The 20,245-nt window shown below is 35.2% G+C and overlaps 1 protein-coding gene across 9 annotated transcripts; it reads right to left on the bottom strand.

Annotated features, from left to right (window-relative positions):
* Positions 1–9,058: 9,058 nt before the first annotated feature.
* Positions 9,059–17,765, bottom strand: LOC110657492 (polyadenylate-binding protein-interacting protein 11). Of its 9 annotated transcripts, XR_009151388.1 has the most exons (12): positions 17,487–17,644; positions 16,682–17,260; positions 16,102–16,209; positions 15,936–15,980; positions 15,785–15,857; positions 15,554–15,666; positions 15,378–15,437; positions 15,240–15,287; positions 15,065–15,133; positions 12,084–12,161; positions 9,549–9,610; positions 9,373–9,455 (listed from the first exon to the last, which is right to left on the bottom strand). XR_009151388.1 is itself a non-coding variant. In XM_021814719.2 (11 exons), exons 2-11 carry the CDS (start codon positions 17,219–17,221, stop codon positions 9,398–9,400), a joined length of 1,176 nt encoding a protein of 391 aa, XP_021670411.2. In that variant the 5' UTR covers positions 17,222–17,260; positions 17,651–17,765; the 3' UTR covers positions 9,059–9,397. The 9 variants fall into 9 exon arrangements, 5 of the variants coding, with proteins under 5 accessions (XP_021670411.2, XP_021670409.2, XP_021670410.2 ...); XM_021814719.2 differs by lacking the exons at positions 12,084–12,161; positions 17,487–17,644 and adding an exon at positions 17,651–17,765 and having other exon boundaries at positions 9,059–9,455; XM_021814717.2 differs by lacking the exon at positions 12,084–12,161 and having other exon boundaries at positions 9,059–9,455; positions 17,404–17,644.
* Between the last annotated feature and the right edge of the window lie 2,480 nt (positions 17,766–20,245).

Raw genomic sequence — 20,245 nt, 5'->3', positions numbered from 1 at the left:
TGCCCAAAATTTTGAATTCTATCCAATCCGGCCAGTTATAGTGTTTAAACCATAACTTGGGCTACAAAACTCCAAATAGAGTGATTGAAGAAAGGAAATGTAACTAGACAAAATAAGGAACAACTTTCATGAAGACAATTTCGCCAAATTCCTACTGTACAAATGACCAATGGAATAGTAAATATGAGGCTTAAAATCTAAAAATTTTGAATAACTAACACTAAGCTTAGAAATGGTATTGACAACCAATACCAACAATTTTAGAATGCAAATGTGGTATGTTGGGAGTATTAGAACTAATGTACCTATTGACTATGCAAAAGTCAATATTTTAGTTGACTAATGAAATAAATAGTAACACCTAAACTTAAATTTCAAGAATTGTACAATTTAAAAGTGTAACATACCCTAGTATACCTAGCAAGATTGGTTTAGATAGGTTGGCATGCCAATAGGGTTCAATTAGCAGTACTGCACATGGTATTATGCCATTCTGTGATTTTATGGCCTTTAGCCATTCTGACATTGTGTTGAGACTTGGCCTTGTGCCTAATGTTATTACAGCTGATTAGTTGTTCTATTACACACCGGGAGATACATATGTAACCGATGGTGTGACGACCTGAGGTACTTGATACCCAGTGCCAGTTTACCCGTTTATCCAGTCCAGTCATCCAGTATAGGTTACTTGGGCAACCAAAAATGAAAGTGAACAAATTTAATGAAATAATGAATAGAACAAGTACATAATAAATAAGATTAACAATAATGATCGAAAAATTGTCTGCATAAGACATCAAAACATGCATTGCATATTTACTTTCTGTTATTTTTTTTACTTTATTATTGGCACCACTAATCATTATTGCTTAGCGCGTTACTTTTTGCCATGCGTAGGTTCTGGAGAGACCGACCGAGAGCCCAGTGACCACAGACTGGGTGAGACCTTCTGCAGATCTGCATAGTATCCGTGTCACCTCACCGACATCAGTGCATTAGTTGGATACTAGGTTTCATTTTGGATATTTTGTAATTAACTTTTATTTTCTCATATGAAAATGAGACTCATGTAATGTATTTTGTTATCAATGTAAATAGTGAAAATTATGTTTATGAATGAAAAAGTGAATATTTATTTATAACTTGTACATGAATATCCTATGAAATGAAATGATGAGAAATGGGAGTATATTTGAGAAATATTGAGATTTTATTGATAAAATGGAGTTTGGGATTGATTAAAAATTTTGGAAGTGTTTTTCATAGGTTCTGAAGAACTATTTTATCCATTTTTAGTCGGCACTCTGCCGGATTTTCTATAAAATTTGCGGAACCTCAAATAAAATTATGATTTCAATAAATGACTTCAATGAATGATATTTCACGAAATTATACTTCATAACTATGAAAGAAATAAATTAGGAAGGATAAAAATGATTGAAATAAAATAGGGTGTTTCGGTACACTGTGTGACATATCTTACTCGGCTATACTGATGCCCATTGGCCTAACAAATGCACTAGTGGCATTCATGGACCTTATGAACCGTATCTTTCATCCATACCTAGATCGGTTTGTAGTGGTCTTTATTGATGATATTTTGGTGTATTCCAAGACCAGGGAAGAAAATGATAAGCATTTGAGGATTGTTCTGCAAACCTTGAGAGAAAAGAAGCTGTATGCTAAGTTGTCCAAGTGTGACTTTTGGTTGAATGAGATTACATTCCTTGGGCACATAGGATATAGCTGATGGGATTAGGGTGGATCACAAGAAAATAGAAGCAGTGATGGAATGGAAGCCTCCCAGAAATACAACTGAGGTCAGAAGTTTCTTGGGGCTAGCTGGGTATTACAAAAGATTTGTGAAGGGATTTTCCTTAATAGCTGCTCCAATGACCAAGTTGTTACACAAGAATGTCATATTTGACTGGAATGACAAGTGTCAGACCAGTTTTGAGAAGTTGAAGGCTATGTTGATAGAGGCACCAGTGTTAACACAGCCAGTATCAGAAAAGGACTTTGTGGTCTACAGTGATGCCTCGCATAATGGGTTAGGGTGTGTATTGATGCAAGAGAGGAAGGTGGTCGCCTATACTTTCAAGCACTTAAGGCCACATGAACAGAATTACCCTACCCATGATCTAGAACTTACAGTAATTATCTTCGCACTGAAGATATGGAGGCACTACTTGTATAGTGAAAAGTGCTACATTTACACAGACCACAAAAGTCTAAAATACTTGCCAAATCAGAAGGAGCTTAACCTCAGACAAAGGCGATGGATTGAGTTCCTGAAGGATTATGATTGTGTAATTGATTACCATCCTGGGAAGGCAAATGTAGTTGCTGATGCTTTGAACAGAAAATCCATCACCGCCCTGAGATCATTGAATGCCCACCTATCTTTGGCTCGAGATGGAGCTATTTTGGCTGAGATACAAGTGAGGCCAAACCTATTATAGCAGATTTTAGATGGGCAGAAGGTAGATGAAAAGTTAATGACTATTGAGTAAAGTCTCAGAAAGGAAAGTAACTGACTATGAGGTGAAAGCAGATGGGTGTCTGTACTACAAAGGAAGAGTATGTGTACCAGATAATGGGGAATTGAAAGCCAATATTCTGAAAGAGGCACACACCAGTGTTTATGCTATGCACCCAGGAAGTACAAAAATGTATCATGATCTGAAGCTTCATTATTGGTGGCCTGGTATGAAGAAGGACATAGCTGACTATGTGACTAAATGCTTGACATGTCAGCAAGTCAAGGCAGAACATCAAGTTCCATTGGGTTTGCTACAGCCTATACGCATACCTGAATGGAAATGTGATTGGTTCACCATGGATTTTGTAAGTGGTCTACCTCTCACCCAGAAGAAGCATGATGCAGTATGGGTGATAGTAGATAGATTGACGAAGTCAGCACACTTTCTACCAGTAAGGACTGACTACTCATTGGAGAAGTTAGTAGAATTGTATATTAGTGAGATAGTTAGACTGCATGGAATTCCACTTTCCATTATATCTGATCGAGACCCAAGATTTATATCGAGATTTTGGAAGAAATTGCATGAATCCTTAGGTACACAACTCCAGTTTAGCACAGCTTTCCAACCTCAGACGGATGGGCAATCAAAAAGAGTAATCCAAGTAAACAATTGAAACCAATTGAACTAATACAAATATTGAACTAAAATGATAATAATAACATGAAATATATGGCAAGTCCTTGAGGATATGCTGAGAAGTTGTGTCATTGAGTTTGAGGGAAGTTGGGATAGATACCTCCCACTGGCAGAATTTGCATACAACAATAGCTACCAAGCTAGTATCCAAATGGACCCGTATGAAGCATTGTATGAGATGAAATGTAGAACTCTAGTGTGCTGGACTGAATTGGGTGAAGATAACTGGTAGGGCCAGACCTAGTGAAACAGACTGAGGAGAAGGTAAAGCTAATCAAAGTCAATCTAAAGTCTGTCTCAGACAGACAAAAATCCTATGCCGACCTGAAGAAAAAAGAAATGGAATATGCGGTTGGTGACAAAGTGCTCCTCAAGGTGTCACCGTGGAAGAAGGTACTGAGGTTTAGAAGAAAAGGTAAGTTAAGCCTTAGGTTCATTAGCCCATATGAAGTCATTGAACGTGTGGGTCCAGTGGCCTACAGGCTAGCTTTACTACCAGAGCTGGACAAGATACACAATGTGTTCCACGTATCTATGCTAAGAAGATACCGCTCAGATCCTTCACATGTCATCTCCATGGAAGAAATTGAAGTACAACCAGATTTGATATATGAACAAGAACCCATACGGATCCTGGCTCGGGAAGTGAAATAGTTGAGGAATAATCAGATTCCACTGATGAAAGTGCTTTGAAGGCACCACAACATCGAGGAGGCAACTTGGGAAAGTGAAGAAACGATGAGGCAACAGTTCCCACAACTGTTTGCATCAAGTAAATTTCGACGACGAAATTTAAATTAGAGGGGAAGAGTTGTAACATCCTCACTGTAGTAATTCTGTACATTTTACTGTTCCAGTGACCGGTGTTGGTCCAAACAGCTATAATGTCTGAAAAAACATTTAAACTAAAGTGAGGAGCCATAATTAACTCAAATATTAATAAGAAAAATTTAGGAAAAATTTTAGAAATAAAATACAACCAAGTTAAATGAGCCAGTGCCCTAGTGATGGGTAACCCAGTGGGAAGTTGCGGTTCTCGCAACTAGGAGCCCTAGACCCGAGGGGAAATTCATAAAATATTTTTTGGGACACCAGAGAAGGGTCATTGAGGTTCTTATGGCATTAGAATGCCAAGAAAATGCTTAGGAAAATTTTTCAATCGGTACAGACAATTTTGGCTCAATAAGCCAAACGGATAACATTTTAATCATTTCGTCTTCAGAGATGATTTTTGACCGACTTGTCCAGTTAAGTAAATAATTATTATGACATAAAATGTGAATAAATATTACTAAAAATTGAATTGAAAATGAATAGACAAGAAAAGAAAAAAAATGAATTAAATGGGAATTTATGACATCACATGATGTCATTAGTGTGCCTCCACCCAATCACATGGTGACACATGGCTATAACTCATTTAAAATGAATAAATAGGGCAGAAAATGAAAGAAAACAATCAGATTCTCTTCCACTTTCTCTTTGGCCGAACCACTCTTCATCCTTTCCTCCATTTTTCTTTTCCTTCCCAAGCTTTAAATCCTTGCAAAATCTCCATAAATTAGTTAGTCCCCAAAACAAAAACTTCATATTTGCTTATGGTAAGAAGATTAAAAGTGAAAGATTGAAGAAAACTTGAAGTTTGCAAGAAGAAGAAAGAGTCAAATCAAGGTTAGTGCCATAATTACCTCATTTCTCTTCTTTAAGTGTTATATGCATGTTGAAACAAGCTAGTATGACATGAAAATTGAAGAAAATATGAAGTATGGGAGAAGTTAAATTTTCGGCAGCCATAGGAATAAGATGAAAATTAATGGTTTTGATGGAATTAGTTATGTTTATTAGTGATATTGATGAGTAATTGTGATGAACAAATTGATTGCCATATGTTTACATGATTTGAGAAATGTTGGAGTTAGGGTTTGGGGCACAAAACTTGGACTTTGTTCATGTGTTAGTGAATGAAAGTTTAAATGGTCAATTAGTGACCATTTGGCTGTGTATGATCAGGAATTGAAGTGAGTTGTAGCTTGGGATTTGAGTTTGGGTGAGCTGTCTTGGGTGAGCTACAGGTCTGGAAGTGAGTCCAGCCTGTTTGGGCAGCTATAAATGGAGTTTTAGAGGTTCAATTGGTGCAAGACCAGTTGGACATGAAACTAGACACATAATGGCACAACTTTGGTGAAGAAACCCTGCCCAGAAAACCAAATCAAGTTAGCTTAAAAATTGCCCTAATCCGGGTAACTTGCATTCTGCCTGGGCAAAATGACCAAATGAATAGTATTTATTCATTTGGTCATAACTCAGTGTAGAAAGGTCCAATTGACCTGAAATTTTATCAGCAGAAAGCTGAGACATAGACCTACAACTTTCATGGAGAACACAAATTCAAATTCTGACCATAACCTAGTCAAATTGCCAACCAAACTTAGGTTACCAAATCTTGTAGAACCAGTTTTGCCCAGAATTTTGGATTCTGTCCAATCTGGCTAGTTATGGTGTTTAGGCCATAACTTGAGCTGCAAAATTCCAAATGGAGTGATTCAAAAAAGACAATGTAACTAGACAAAATAAGGAATAACTTTCATGAAGACAATTTTGCCAAATTCCTACTGTACAAATGACCAATAGAACAGTAAATATGAGGCTTGAAATCTAAAAATTTTGAATAACTAACACTAAGCTTAGAAATGGTATTGGCAACCAATACCAACAATTTTAAAATGTAAAATGTGGTATGTTGGGAGTATTAGAACCAATGTACCTATTTTCTATGCAAAAGTCAACATTTTAGTTGACTAATGAAATGAATAATAATACCTAAACTTAAATTTCAAGAATTGTACAATTTAAAAGTGTAACATGCCCTAGTACACCTAGCAAGATTGGTTTGGATAGGTTGGCATGCCAATATGGTTCAATTAGCAGTACTGCACATGGCATTATGTCATTCTGAAATTTTATGGCCTTTAGCTATTCTGACATTGTGTTGAGACTTGGCCTTGTGCCTAATGTTATTACAGCTCATTAGCTGTTCTGTTGCACAACAAGAGATACATATGTGACCGATGGTATGACGGCCCGAGGTACTTGATACCTAGTACCAGTTTACCCGTTTATCCAGTCCAGTCATCTAGTATAGGTTACTTGAGCAACCAAAAATGAAAGTGAACAAATTTAATGAAATAATGAATAGAACAGGTACATAATAAATAAGATTACCAATAATGATAAAAAAATTATCTGCATAAGACATCAAAACATGCACTGCATATTTACTTTCTGCTATTTCTTTTTATTTTATTATTGGCACCACTAAGCATTATTGCTTAGCGCATTGCTTTTTGCCACGCGTAGGTTCTGGAGAGACCGACTGAGAGCCCAGTAGACCACAGACTGTGTGAGACCTTCTGCAGATCTGCATAGTATCCATGTTACCTCACCGACATCAGTGCATTGGTAGGACACTAGGTTTCATTTTGGGTATTTTGTAATTAACTTTTATTTTCTTATATGAAATTGAGACTCATGTAATGTATTTTGTTATCAATGTAAGTAGTGAAAATTATGTTTATGAATGAAAAAGTGAATATTTATTTATGACTTGTACATGAATATCCTATGAAATGAAATGATGAGAAATGGGAGTATATTTGAGAAATATTGAGATTTTGTTGATGAAATGGAGTTTGGGATTGATTGAAAATTTTGGAAGTGTTTTTCATAGGTTCCGAAAAACTGTTTTATCTATTTTTAGCCGGCACTCTGCCGGATTTTCTATAAAATTTGCGGAATCTCAAATAAAATTATGATCTCAAATAAAATTATGATTTCAATAAATGACTTCAATGAATGATATTTCACGAATTATACTTCATAACTATGAAAAAAAGAAATTAGGAAGGATAAAAATGATTGAAATAAAATAGGGTGTTCCAGTACACTGTGTGACATATCTTACTCGGTTATACTATAAACGGGTAAGGGGTGTCACATCAGTTATTCATATTCTCAATTCTTTGAGAGTGGAGCTTCCAACTAGAAGTTAAAGTGTTGTTCGATTAACCTTAAACATTTTAAGTTAAAAAGAAATATAAAAATTATTTGCTGGGAATTATATATAGATTATACACAACATTAAGTTATTGCCTAGGATATATTACTGACATTATTAATAGTCCTATGATCAAGAGTAATTTAGATTAAAGAATTAACAAGAAGTTAAAGTGTTGTTCGATTAACCTTAAACATTTTAAGTTAAAAAGAAATATAAAAATTATTTGTTGGGAATTATATATAGATTATACACAACATTAAGATATTGCCTAGGATATATTACTGACATTATTAATAGTCCTATAATCAAGAGTAATTTAGATTAAACAATTAACAACTTTTTTTTAACTTAACAACTTGACTATCATTATCATAATCCCAATCATGATGTCAAGTCTCTAAATTTAATCAAAAGACTTTATCATAATAATTAATGAAATAAATATTATAAAGAAAATAATGTATGCGATATAAAATCTCATTGATTTTAACTTGTTCAAAATCATTACATTATATGAGAGTGATTTTTTAGCATACCAAAACTGTATTTTTCCATCATATACAATTTCGATTAATGATTTGCTTAAAGTGCAGGTATGTATATATATACACTTTTGTTTTGTTGTCTGCATACATTCCAGCGTGTGGAATTTCTAGAGGCTTGCAGACAGGCGCAGAATGGACGGGTGGTCTTTTGAGGAATTACACACACGTTTTATTTTGCCCCTTGGATCGATGCACAGTGGGTCACTAACGCCAAAAGATATCACGTGATTCCAATTTCAATGGAAATTGTGGTGATAGATGAAAGGGACGACTAATCTGTGTGAAAAATTCAGTATAAACCCTTTGAAGAGCGTAATGGCAAATGATGGCAAGTGTAGGTTTTCGAGCAAGGATGGGGAATCCATATATAATAAGAGTACTCGGTGCTTGACTCAGCTTGTTTTGTGAAGATTAATCAGAATTCGTCCCTGAAGAAGATGAGCTTGTTATGATGTGGTGTGCCTACAGGGCATATGGTTCTTCACTGGCCTTTGCTAGTAACCAAGACCAGTTAGTTGAAAGTCTCATTGTGTGAATTTTTGGACATGCGTGTGAAAACGACGAAGGTTTGGAAGCTGCGTGGAAGGATGCTAATGTATAGTCTGTCTAGGTTTTTTTTTTTTTTTTGGTATATTTTTTATAAATTTCACTATAGATGTTTAAAGGGAAAAGTTTGACTTTAAATTGGTGGCCCAATTTCCATTTGGGTAAATAGATGAGAAGCGGGAAAAGATCGTGTCCTCAGGGCTTTTTTATTTTTTATTTTTTTAATTTTATTTCAGCTGAATTCTCTTAGAATTCATTTGTAAATCCAATTCGGACACAAACTCTCCCTACTATACTAAATTATCTTTACTCTGTTTTACCAATGATAATGTATTTATTTTGAGTTGTAATCACAATAATGATTACATTTAAGCACGAAAATATAATCTTGGATTAACTTAACGATTTAAAACATTATTCAATGAAACTGAGCCCTCATATAGTAAAATTATTGGCAAAGAGTACCCTTTCCTACAACCCAAACAAAAGAAACCATACCTGGGGAAGCTGGATTCCCCTGCCATCTGCATCCACATTATTCGAAAGTGACAGCTTCAATTTTGTTAGCTAAAGATGCGTAATAAGGCACTTGGTTAGACAGGAACGAAATACCATCAAACAAAAATAGAGACGACAAAAAATAAAGCAGCAAATAATGCACTCATCAACTGATTGATAACCAGCTATCTCAACAAGGTGAAAAAGAAGCTCCATTAATTATCCAACCCTACGAAATAACCAATCACTTGATTATATAAAGGATCTTTTGGGTCAAAATATCAGAAACTGCTCAAAGAGCTTCATCTTTGGGACTGAGTCCAATCCACGTTAACAAGTGAATACATACAGAGCCTCAACGTTCCATCCAACTTTATATATTTGCTACAATAACCAAAAAATGACTCCTACCATAATAAAGATCCCATGCAAAGGAACAAAGGATGAAGGTATATATAAAACAAAGAGAGGAGACGTTCAAAAACATCTTTACATGGGTGTGTATATATATATTTAGATATATAGAAACTGGTGGTAAAAGCAGCGTGGACCCAAGCCACCAGGATGCCTCAATGCATGGGAAGACGAGGAGCACGAGACCTAACTGGTGTCTTTGATGGGCTTATCCTGAATATTTAAGCCAGCAAAGGTTAGACAAAGCATTCATCATTGATCTTAGAATATAAGAATCAAAATTCTCAGGTCAGCTAGCTATCTAACCTTATTGGCAATGATCCAAGAACAACACCACTACAGTTGAGAGCAGCTATTGCACTTTCAGCCTGATGGAGAGTCCATGCAATACAGATTAATTCTTATACAGAACAATAATATATATATATATATATATATATATATATATATATATATATATATAGAGGACTAGGGGTGTACAAGGAAACCAAAAAACCGACAAACCCGAACAAATCGAATGAACCCAAACCGAAATTTGTGGTTTTGTACATTTAAATATTGGTTATGATTTGTAAATAAAGGAAAACCGAGTTTTCGGTTCGGGTTTCGGTTTGATATAATAAAAAAATCATACTAAACCGACCCAACCGAAGTTATATCCTAACTTTGTGTAATATACATTTGAAGTTTTTATACATATTACTAAAACATGACTACTTTGTGTAAATGAGTAGCTATTATTTAATGTGGACTAAGGTTTCAAAGTTTATTGTATTTTCTAAACTACTGCTGCATATTTAAGTTTCCTAGTATTAATTTTTCTTTTTCAAACTTCCAGGTGGATGGAAAGAAGAGAATGGGTTTTCGTATTTTGATATTTTGATGTTTATATCTCTTTATGGTTAGGTTGATCTTAGGAGAATCTTTGGTATGTATGCTTGGAAAATACTATTTTGCTACTCCTTATATTCCTCTTGCATATTGAAGTTGTGGGAGAGAGTTGTGGAGCATCGACTACGTCATGATACTTCTATCTCTCTCAATCAATTTGGTTTCATGCCTGGTCGTTCAACTATGGAAGCGATCTTTCTCATTAGAAGCTTGATGGAGAAATATAGAGATGGGAAGAAAGATCTACACATGGTTTTTATTGATTTGGAGAAGGCTTATGATAGTGTTCCAAGAGAGGTCTTATGGAATGCGTTAGAACAAAAGAGGGTATCTATTAGGTATATACAAGTATTGAAAGATATGTATGAAGGAGCAACTACTATTGTGCGCACAGTGGGAGGGGACACAAGAGATTTTCCGATCTCAATTGGATTACACCAAGGATCAGCCATAAGCCCTTACCTTTTTACATTAGTTTTAGATGAACTGACGAAACATATACAAGAGAATATTCCTTGGTGCATGATGTTTGCGGATGATATTGTTCTGATAGATGAGACACGAGAAGGAGTCAATAGGAAGCTAGAACTTTGGAGAAGTACTCTAGAGTCAAAGGGTTTTAAGTTAAGTAGAGCAAGACAGAATACATGCATTGCAAGTTCAGTGAAGGCCAAACTGGTGATAGGGAAGGAGTTAGTTTGAATGGAGTGGCACTATCCCAAAGTAATCACTTTAAATATCTAGGCTCAGTCCTTCAAGTAGATGGGGGATGTGAGGAGGATGTTAGTCATAGGATTAAAGCCGGATGGTTGAAGTGGAGACGTGCCACGGGAGTTTTATGTGATCGTAAGATTCCCAATAAATTAAAAGGAAAATTTTACCGTACAGCCATACGACCGGCTATGCTATATGGTAGTGAGTGTTGGGCACTGAAAGAGTCCTACGCATCTAAGATAAGAGTTGCAGAGATGAGAATGTTAAGGTGGATGAGTGGCCATACTAGACTAGATAAAGTCCGTAATGAAAGTATTAGAGAAAATGTAGGAGTGGTGCCAATTGAAGATAAGTTGAGAGAAGGGAGATTGAGGTGGTTTGGTCATGTGAAGCGTAGACATACGGAGGCCCCAGTTAGACAAGTAGAGCACATTAGGCTAGAGGATAGAAAGAAAAAAAGGGGTAGACCTAAATTGACTTGGAAGAGAGTAGTACAGCATGACTTAGAAGCATTACACATTTCTGAGGATTTAACCCAAAATCGTTCAGAGTGGAAAAAGCGAATCCATATAGCCGACCCCAAATTTTTGGGATAAAGGCTTAGTTGAGTTGAGTTATATTCCTCTTGCTTTAGAAATTTCCATGGAGAATAGGAATGCTATGGTATATCATGGAACTTAACTATTTATTTTGTTTTTGTCTCTAGTAAATATTTTATATGGTGTGTGAATGAATTTGTAAACACTTATTATCAAGAAATTTAATTTGAAATTGAATATTTCAAAATATGTGTGTGTTAAAACCGAACCCAACCCGATTTATTGTAAAAACCGACAATATTGGTTTTATAATTTGATTTGTTGGTTTCAGTTTTAACACTTTCAAAACTGACTTGGTCGGTTTGGTTTGGATAAATATATTAAACCCGACCAAACCAACGCATGTACACCCCTATATTGGACAAAACATCAAATGGAGAAGCACAAACTGAGCATACGAGTCATTATTATTCTTTTATTTTTTACTTTTTAGAGCATAAAGCACTTGATTAAGCAGATAACTAGATCTGTCATCTATGCTAGACCAACAAGTCAATAAAGAAACAAAGCCAACTTATTGAACAGCAATCAACATAAATGTCTATGCACACTAGTACATAAAACGACAAATCATAGCAACAAAATTTTTCTTCACACAATGTAAGCTGAGCCAAGGTAAATTAGGGCTTTTCATTACCACAGTCATCCAAAAAATTCCAGGGCAAATACTACATCAACTAATAACAACTTCAAATCCTCTGCATAAATCCAGTTACTGCCAAATAACCATTATATTAAAATTAAACATAGAGAATCAATGGAGCATAAACATTAGCAATATTTGTCAAGCATAAAGTTCAGACACCTGCTATGATGATCCTGCTATTTGGATAGTAACACTGAAATTCAAAGTTAAAAGTTGCTAATCTACAAATACTATTAAAGAAGTCAACCTCAAAACTCTAAATTGCTTCCTGCATATGACAAGGATAACAGTATATATGAAGTCTTGTGAGTGGCCAATAATGCTCAAATGTTGAAAATTAAAAAGAGTCCCCAAATTTCTACCTTCTAGAGCCCCAGTTTGGTTAGGCTTGAATCATATTCCTAGCAATAGCAAATCATTTCAGTAGAGTTGAAAAAAGGATAGCAGAAGTTGGTTCTTTCTTTCATTATTGTCTTGGATAACAGATTACCACATACAGAGGGTAATAGTCTTCTCAAAGAAGCTGTAGATTGTGGATTACCATCCATTGCAATTCCCATCAACATAGCGAGGGGCTAACCCAAACAAACGAGTTGCAGTGGAATTCTCCAACTTATAAAACTAGTTTGTACACTATCTTTCCCCATTACCATAAAGCAGTTAAACCAAAGCATTACGTCTCTAAACCTCAAGAAGGTTGTGAGGCCCAGGAAACATTAAAAAGGGAAATAAGTTGCAGTACATAAAAGAATACAAGGTAATAGTGACAAAGAACTAGTAGCTCAGCAGAACGGCGCTGCATTAACAGAAAAGTTCTTAATGAAGTCAACCAATTATATAATGTAAGGTCTAGGATATAAGCAGCCTAGATTACCATGTCTAGATCCAAATGCAAACAGCATTTGCCTTATAATTATATAGTTTATTGGAAAGAGAGGTAGATATATAATGATTTTGTTAAGGGTCAATCAAATGGTAAGATTCCAAAATGTCACACAATAGAATCACACCCCAATGAGATCTAAGCTAATCAGAAAATGTTGGCTCTTGATGCCTTGCATATTAATTTTGGTTAAGATTTTGGATCACAGAGAGACCTATAGAAGGGGTTTAGAAGCTAAATTTATTGTAAGAAGTAAATAAGAACAGAAAAGGAATGAGATAAAAGAGAACAGAGAATCCCCAGCAAGTTCACATATCAGCTGCCTATGCAAATAGGGGATATCATGACAGTTGCATAAGAGTGAAGAATCAACCATACAGCAATACTTACTCTGGAAAGAAGCAGAGTTTAGCAGGGATACAATAGTACAAACTAATTAATTAGGACAAACACTATTAAGCAGTTCTATCTGTGAAGTAGATTCCAAATGAGACCATCAATAGATTGGGTTTGCATAAGGATTGTCTTCATCAGTTATAATTCATACTAAATAAAAAGAGGATTAGAAACGACATTTCTGAAATAATAGCAAGTTCAGAGTGACAAGAATATAAAATACTTGACAGAATGCATTCCAAAACACATTACACAAGAGTAAAATTGTGTATCATGCAATGCAAAAATGTTTCATTGTGAAACAAGATTAAACTTAATTATAACAATTTCATCCCAGGTAATCCTTGACAAATTCAATCAAGGGCACTTCCAGAGACCATTCCTGGTATCCTGTTATGCACTTATTTCTCATACAAAGATAGACAGTATAGAAATGATATTTAGGCATAGATATTCCTAGCATGCTGCAGATGACTTCACTCATAATAAGTTAGAGATCCAGTTGATAATAAAATAAGTTTATGGATATTTGCTGAATACCAAGCTGATTTGATCAATAAGGTAATGTGTTCTTGGAAGCACCAGCAAAGAAACTGAAAATCCCTTTAAACGTTATTTCCTTTCTTCACTATCCCATTGTAAGGGCTACTTGACAAGTTTGTGATTTCTCTTTTAAACTACGAGAAATAGCTCATTGTTAACTCATTGTAGAATCTATTCAACCTGAAGAATGATTTTTCTAATGCATATTAACCATCTAAACATGGTTGAGGAGTCATTCTAAAGATCCTTACATCCTACAACTCATGATTGCCATAATCAAGCAATATGATAACATATACATAAGAATCAACCATAAGAATTCAGAAGTATGAAGAAAAGGATAACAGAGAAGAAAAGATAATGCCAATCCTTGTGAAAAATTGGTTAAGCAAATGTCACAAAGGCACTAATGAATGATAATATTCCATCAGAACATCAAGATAAATCAGAACTCTGCTAACTTTCAAATCTTTTTCTACTCAAAGCTGTTGATCTTTCATGGGGAAAATTACTACTATTAATAATGCATTGGCCTCCAGTTGCCACACTAGATAAGTGAGTCAAAATGTAAAGGACCCACAAGATTCGACAGGTCCTCTTCCAAAGCCAATTCTAAGAATAAGCCTTCATAAGCCCCTCTAGATAAGTATTTCAAAAGGTAAAGGGAAAGCCTCAGGATTCAATAAACTCTAACGTTTCTTGTAGGTCCTCTTCCAAGGCATATGCACCACAAAAATTTTTGCTGCAAAAAACACTTATAAAGTTTCTAGTGTTTGACATATAAAAAGTGTGACTGACAAGTGCATCAGATATTTTTCTTTTTTATGTTTTTTTGAATGCATTTAATTCTCTAGCACATCTTAGACTCATTTTTGGCATGTTCACATGTCTAACAAGCGTTGTCACTGCATACCCTTCATTAAAGGAGTGTCAATGCTTCAGAGTGCTTCGAGCCACCTTGAAAATTCATTACCTCACCTAATCCTTTTGCTGAACTTCCCTAGGTTTGATATTCAAGACCATTCATTACCTCACCTACGTTTGAAAACAATTCATTACCTCACCTAATCCTTTTGCTGAACTTCCCTAGATTTGATATTCAAGACCACAGAACATTCAGTACACATGAATAAAAGGAACAAGTAATTACCATCACAAACTCCACAAAAGCAATACGAGTAGAATGATGATAGTCCCCTAGCAGCCTCAGGCGATAAACCTGCATCAGACAAGATGTCTCTACTGATAAAATTTCTCTTAAATCTTAATGATGTACCATCCAAAAGAAAGTCACTTCCATGTTTACAACGATTATAATCACAAACCTCTCCACAGACTGATTCAAAAAAGAGTTTAACATCTAATTGAGTAACCTGCAGAAAACAAAAAAAATGTTGCATGTAAATTGTACTAAAGTCTCCAAACAGGAATCCTATTTGTCAATGAAGGATCAAGATAGACACCTTCTTATCAATGTTTGTACAGTAGATAGTCCTTGTGCACATTTCACGTTCATCATCATTCTGAAATTCAGGGTACAAAATGGTTAGCAAGATAAATAGAATCAGAATATAATGACAAAGCCTATTTTACCTAACTTTGGTATCATTTCAATGGTCATATGGCAAGAATTTCTCACCCTAGGCAAAAAGGTTGGATTAACCGGTGCAATAGCTGTTTTTGAGGGCAGCACCCTCATGGGATAGTATCCGAGCATTGTCCCGGCAAGATTTAAAGCAGCCCTTGCACCATCTGCATATCCAAACCATAAAGGACCATAAATGAACATTGGTTTATCACGTTGACACATGCACGCACAACAAAATGAAGAAAAATGCATCCAATAACCAGAGTAAGAAATTAGCATTACCTTCATCAGTGAACTCGATAAAGGCAAAACGAAGTACAGAATTGGGATCACCACATATACGGCAGTCCACCACCTTTGCACAAGAAAGGAACCTGTTCAAACATATAGCTATGATGAAAGCCCCTCAGATAAGCAGGTAGAACACTATTACCTGCCCACAGCCAACAAAAAGAGCAGCAAGCTGTTCTTCAGTGACCTAATTACCAAAAAAAAAAAAAGGGCAGATACATCAGCATATACAAATTTTATAGACTACCTTGCCCATAGAAATCAGAATAATAAATAATAGTAAATAATGACAATACTTAATTTTATACCTGTTGATCAATGTCAGACACATACACAGTCCTGCGAATTACCTCCTCTCTCTGGGCTATGCCTGTCCTGCTGTTCATTCTCCTTTTCACTTGATTATAGTTTTTCTTCTGTGAGCAACAAACATACTCACCAATAAATATTGTGTATCATGTTTCAATGTTCCGATCAATTCTCAAGCCAATGAATACAAAGAGCCCATTAAAATTCCACACTTTAAAATTTCACCATTTGAGACATAAGTGAACAACAAAACCTGATTCTGTTGGCTTTTCATGCTTTGAAAAATCCAAACAACACAAAATACAAGATTCAAATTCCACGTTCTCTCCTTCTTCATTCCTTGATCTTCCCAGCAACCAAAAAGTCATCTAAACAAAGATAAACCATGCACTATAAAGTTTTGAACCTAAATTTTCATAATTTTGAAACTTAGCCTAACACACAACTTAGTCTTAGTCAAGTTCCAGAAACCCAAACAACACTAACCGAAAGTTCAAAAATACTATGCTTTTTCTCTCCTATAAAGTTTGCAATTTGAAACTACGTGTTTAAGCGAAAAAATGAAAGAGAAATTTATACCCTTCGACCAGCATTTCCATTGAGTTGTCCATTTCTAGTGCCGTTGCTATACCCCAAAGAGTCGTTGTTGTTATTAGTATAAAACCCCAAATTGAGTCCATTAAGTCCACGATGATTGCCATTGCTGTTAGCAAGCGAAGGAGGCACAAACTCCTCAGCCATGGGGTTCAGCTTAGAGAATAAGTCCTGCAGCGCTCTCATATCCCTCTCGTAGCTCTCTTTCACATCCCCATTCCTCCGTAAATCACCTCCGCCGCCGTTAGGTCGCTGATGATGAGAAGGATAATGATGGGCCACCTGCAGATTCTGCGACGGCGGCTGCTGGGGATTGCCGTTGGGCGACGGTTGACTCTGGACCTTCATGAAGAGAGGCTGAATCGAGACACCATTGTCGATACGCAACAGTGAGTGGTGGTTGTGATTGGGGTTGAGCTGGTCCTGATCGCTGGCTGACGATGACACACCCGAATCTAGATTAGATGATGAGCTCAAACCCACAGTCATCCCCAAATCCGCGCCCGCATTCTCTACAACGGCCATGATCTTGGTTTCTCAATTCTCAAAAAACAGCTCTGTTATCTGTTAATCAACTCAAGAGGAAAAAAAAATTAAAAATAAAAATCAGACGGCCAGAAACGTTTCTCGTCTGCAATATCAAAATCGATTATCTAAAAAGCAATAGTTAAGCTAAAATTGTCTCCATCGATAAGAACCAAAATCACCTCGAGATCACTCCGGAGAAAACGAAAACATGGAGAACTAAAATGAAAAATAAAATAAAATAAAATAGAAATTCATTTCTTACAGTGGCGTGTTTGTTTTCCTTTTGTTTGTTGTTGTTGCGTGTGTTTTACTTGTTTTAAAATAACCCAAAAAAAATTATTTCGATAATGGAATCGTAAGAACCAAACAGGACAGATCCCAGCTTCACATCCTATCTTAAAAATGGCGTAAAGGAACGAAGTCTACCTCAACTCAGAGTCTTGTTTCTTTCACAGCCTAATTCCCCTATGTAGGTACGTGCACAATACAAAATGACTACGTGGCGTTTAATAATTGACGATCGCATGGCATGGAATGTGTGATGATGCGCGGCTTTTACTTTTTACTGCTTGCTCTTTTTTTTTTTTTTTAACTTTTTAACGCTTACCGCGGTTGCTGGCTGCTGCGACTCCGTACAGGGTCCGGATGGTGGTTTGCAATAGGTATGAGGGCGTTATGGTCATTTAATATGCATTTTCTAGGTGCACAACCTGGTCTGGAATAAAAGCTGCTGAATGTTGATGGGGAGCATTGACAATTTGTTTTCACGCTAGCAGAGCGCGCCCTTTTATGTTTTTCTATAGTTTAAAGTTTAATTTCACCCTTTTTATATTCATTAGATATTTTAATTTAATTTTTATTTAATTTAATTCAAGTTTAATTTAGCTCAAAAAGTAAAAAAAATTAAGAAATTAAACTTTTTAATTTTTGAATTTAAATCAAAAAATTTAATCTAAAATTAAAAAATTGAACTATTAATTTTTTTATTTAAATCAAGTTTTATTCAATAATTTTAGTTTTTAGGTTAAATTGAGTTTAAATTAAAACTTTTAACTTAATTTAGATAAAAAGTTAAAAATGACTAAATTGAGCTTCCTCAATAAATACAAGAACTAAATTAAACATTATTGTTTCTTTATATTTGCTAATTTTTTTTATAAGACTGCCAAGTGAAAAGGACGGTTCGTATAAGCGTTATCCTATCTCTCTGCATAATTATTCTAATCTGTACAGCTAAGTGCTAATCTTGTATATTGTATAAAGACGATACCTATCTCAATCAATGATAACCCAATTCAACTATACTTTTACATGGTATTTGAGCCTAAAATGGTTTTTTCGTCTTCTTCTCAAAGTCTTGTGTGTGCCTCTACACCCAATATCAACCAGTTACTTTCTATTAAATTGACTTCATCTAACTACCACCTTTGGAAAGCCCAAATTCTTCCATTGTTGCATGGCTACAATGTGGCTAATCATATCGATTCTACTGCAATTGTTCCTACAATGGTGCTTGAAAATAACACACCAAATCCTGGCTATCAACACTGGTTTCGTCAGGATCAACTGGTTCTTAGTTGATTGTTTTTCTACGTTTCAGAGCCTTTCCTACCTCAAATCGTTGGCTCCACTATCGCCAAAGTAGCCTTGGCAAAGCTTGAGGCTATATTCTCTTCAAGCACGCACACTCAAGTGATGCAGTCGTGTAAGCAACTCAAACGGCTAAGCAAGGGCACTAATTCAATAGACAGTTACATGTGACGTGCCAAACTTATCTTTGATTAGTTATTGGCCCTTCAATTTGAAGGAGCGGAAGCATGGTGATTGATTCATAGGAGCATTAAATTTCAAAAATTTTCTTCTAAGGTTTCATACATCATGCCACATCTCTTATGTGCCTAATTAATTTTAATGCTCAATTACATATTAAAACACTTTTAATATGTATTAGGATCTATATTTGTCATTCAAGATTGTGAATTAACAAATTAATTCATTTAAACCCTAGTTTAAAAGATGAGTTTGAGCACTAACCTCTTTGATGCACTATGGATGCAATTGGCACCTTTATGAAGCACCTATGTAACACCCTCACTGTAGCAATTCCGTACATTCTACTGTTCCGATGATCGATGCCGGTCCAAACAGCTAGAACGTTTGGAAAAAAATATTTAGACTAGAGTGAGGAATCATAAATAACTCAAATATTAATAAGAAAAATTAAGAAAAAATTTTAGAAATAAAATACAACCAAGTTAAATGAGCCGGTGCCCTAGCAATGGGTAACCCAGTGGGAAGTTGCGGTTTTCGCAGCTAGAAGCCCTAAATTAAGGGGAAAATTCATGAAATAATTTTTGGGACTCTAGAGAAGAGTCAATGAGGTTTCTATGATATTAGAATGTCAAGAGATGGCTTAGAAAAATTTTTCAATCGGTACAGACAATTTTAGTCTATTAAGCCAAACTGAGGGCATTTTGGTCATTTCGTCTTCAGAGATGATTTTTGACCAACTTGTCCAGTTAATAAAATAATTATTATGATATAAAATATGAATAAATATTACTAAAAATTAAATTAAAAATGAGTAGGAAAGAAAAGAAAAGAAAATAAAGTTTAATTTGATTTATGACTTAAGCATGATGTCATAAATGAATAAAAATTAAATTTGTAGCCAATGGAAATTCAACAAACAAACAAGAGGAAATAATTATGTATTTAAAAAGACTTAAAATGAAATAAAAATAACACTTCTTCTTCTCCAACACTCCATAGAGGTAGCTCCCTTAACCAAACCCATTTTTCTTTTCTTTTAAGCTTAGTTTCTTAAGCTTTTCTCAACTTAAAACCCTAATTGGCCTTCACTAAAATTTCTCCCCACCTCATAAGGAAGCCATTAATAGTAAAAAGAAGAAGTAGAAGTGAAGTTGTTAAGTCACCGAGTGAGGTTAGTGCCTATACTTACTTCCCTCTCTTTTTAATCTTTGTTAGGAAAACAAATTAGATGAGAATTTATTGTAAAAT

The sequence above is a fragment of the Hevea brasiliensis genome, chromosome 9 (genome assembly GCF_030052815.1).
Source record: "Hevea brasiliensis isolate MT/VB/25A 57/8 chromosome 9, ASM3005281v1, whole genome shotgun sequence".
NCBI lineage: Eukaryota > Viridiplantae > Streptophyta > Magnoliopsida > Malpighiales > Euphorbiaceae > Hevea > Hevea brasiliensis.
This window is presented reverse-complemented; position numbering and strand designations above follow the sequence as displayed.

Bases quoted from the DNA above. Each gene is read 5' to 3' on its own strand.
- LOC110657492 (XM_021814719.2), bottom strand. From the start codon at position 17,221: ATGGCCGTTGTAGAGAATGCGGGCGCGGATTTGGGGATGACTGTGGGT. The intron at 16,210-16,681 runs GTATAAATTTCT...TGTTGCTCACAG, and splicing joins ATGGAAATGCTGGTCGAAGG to AAGAAAAACTATAATCAAGT. The intron at 15,981-16,101 runs GTATAAAATTAA...TTTGGTAATTAG, and splicing joins TGTCTGACATTGATCAACAG to GTCACTGAAGAACAGCTTGC.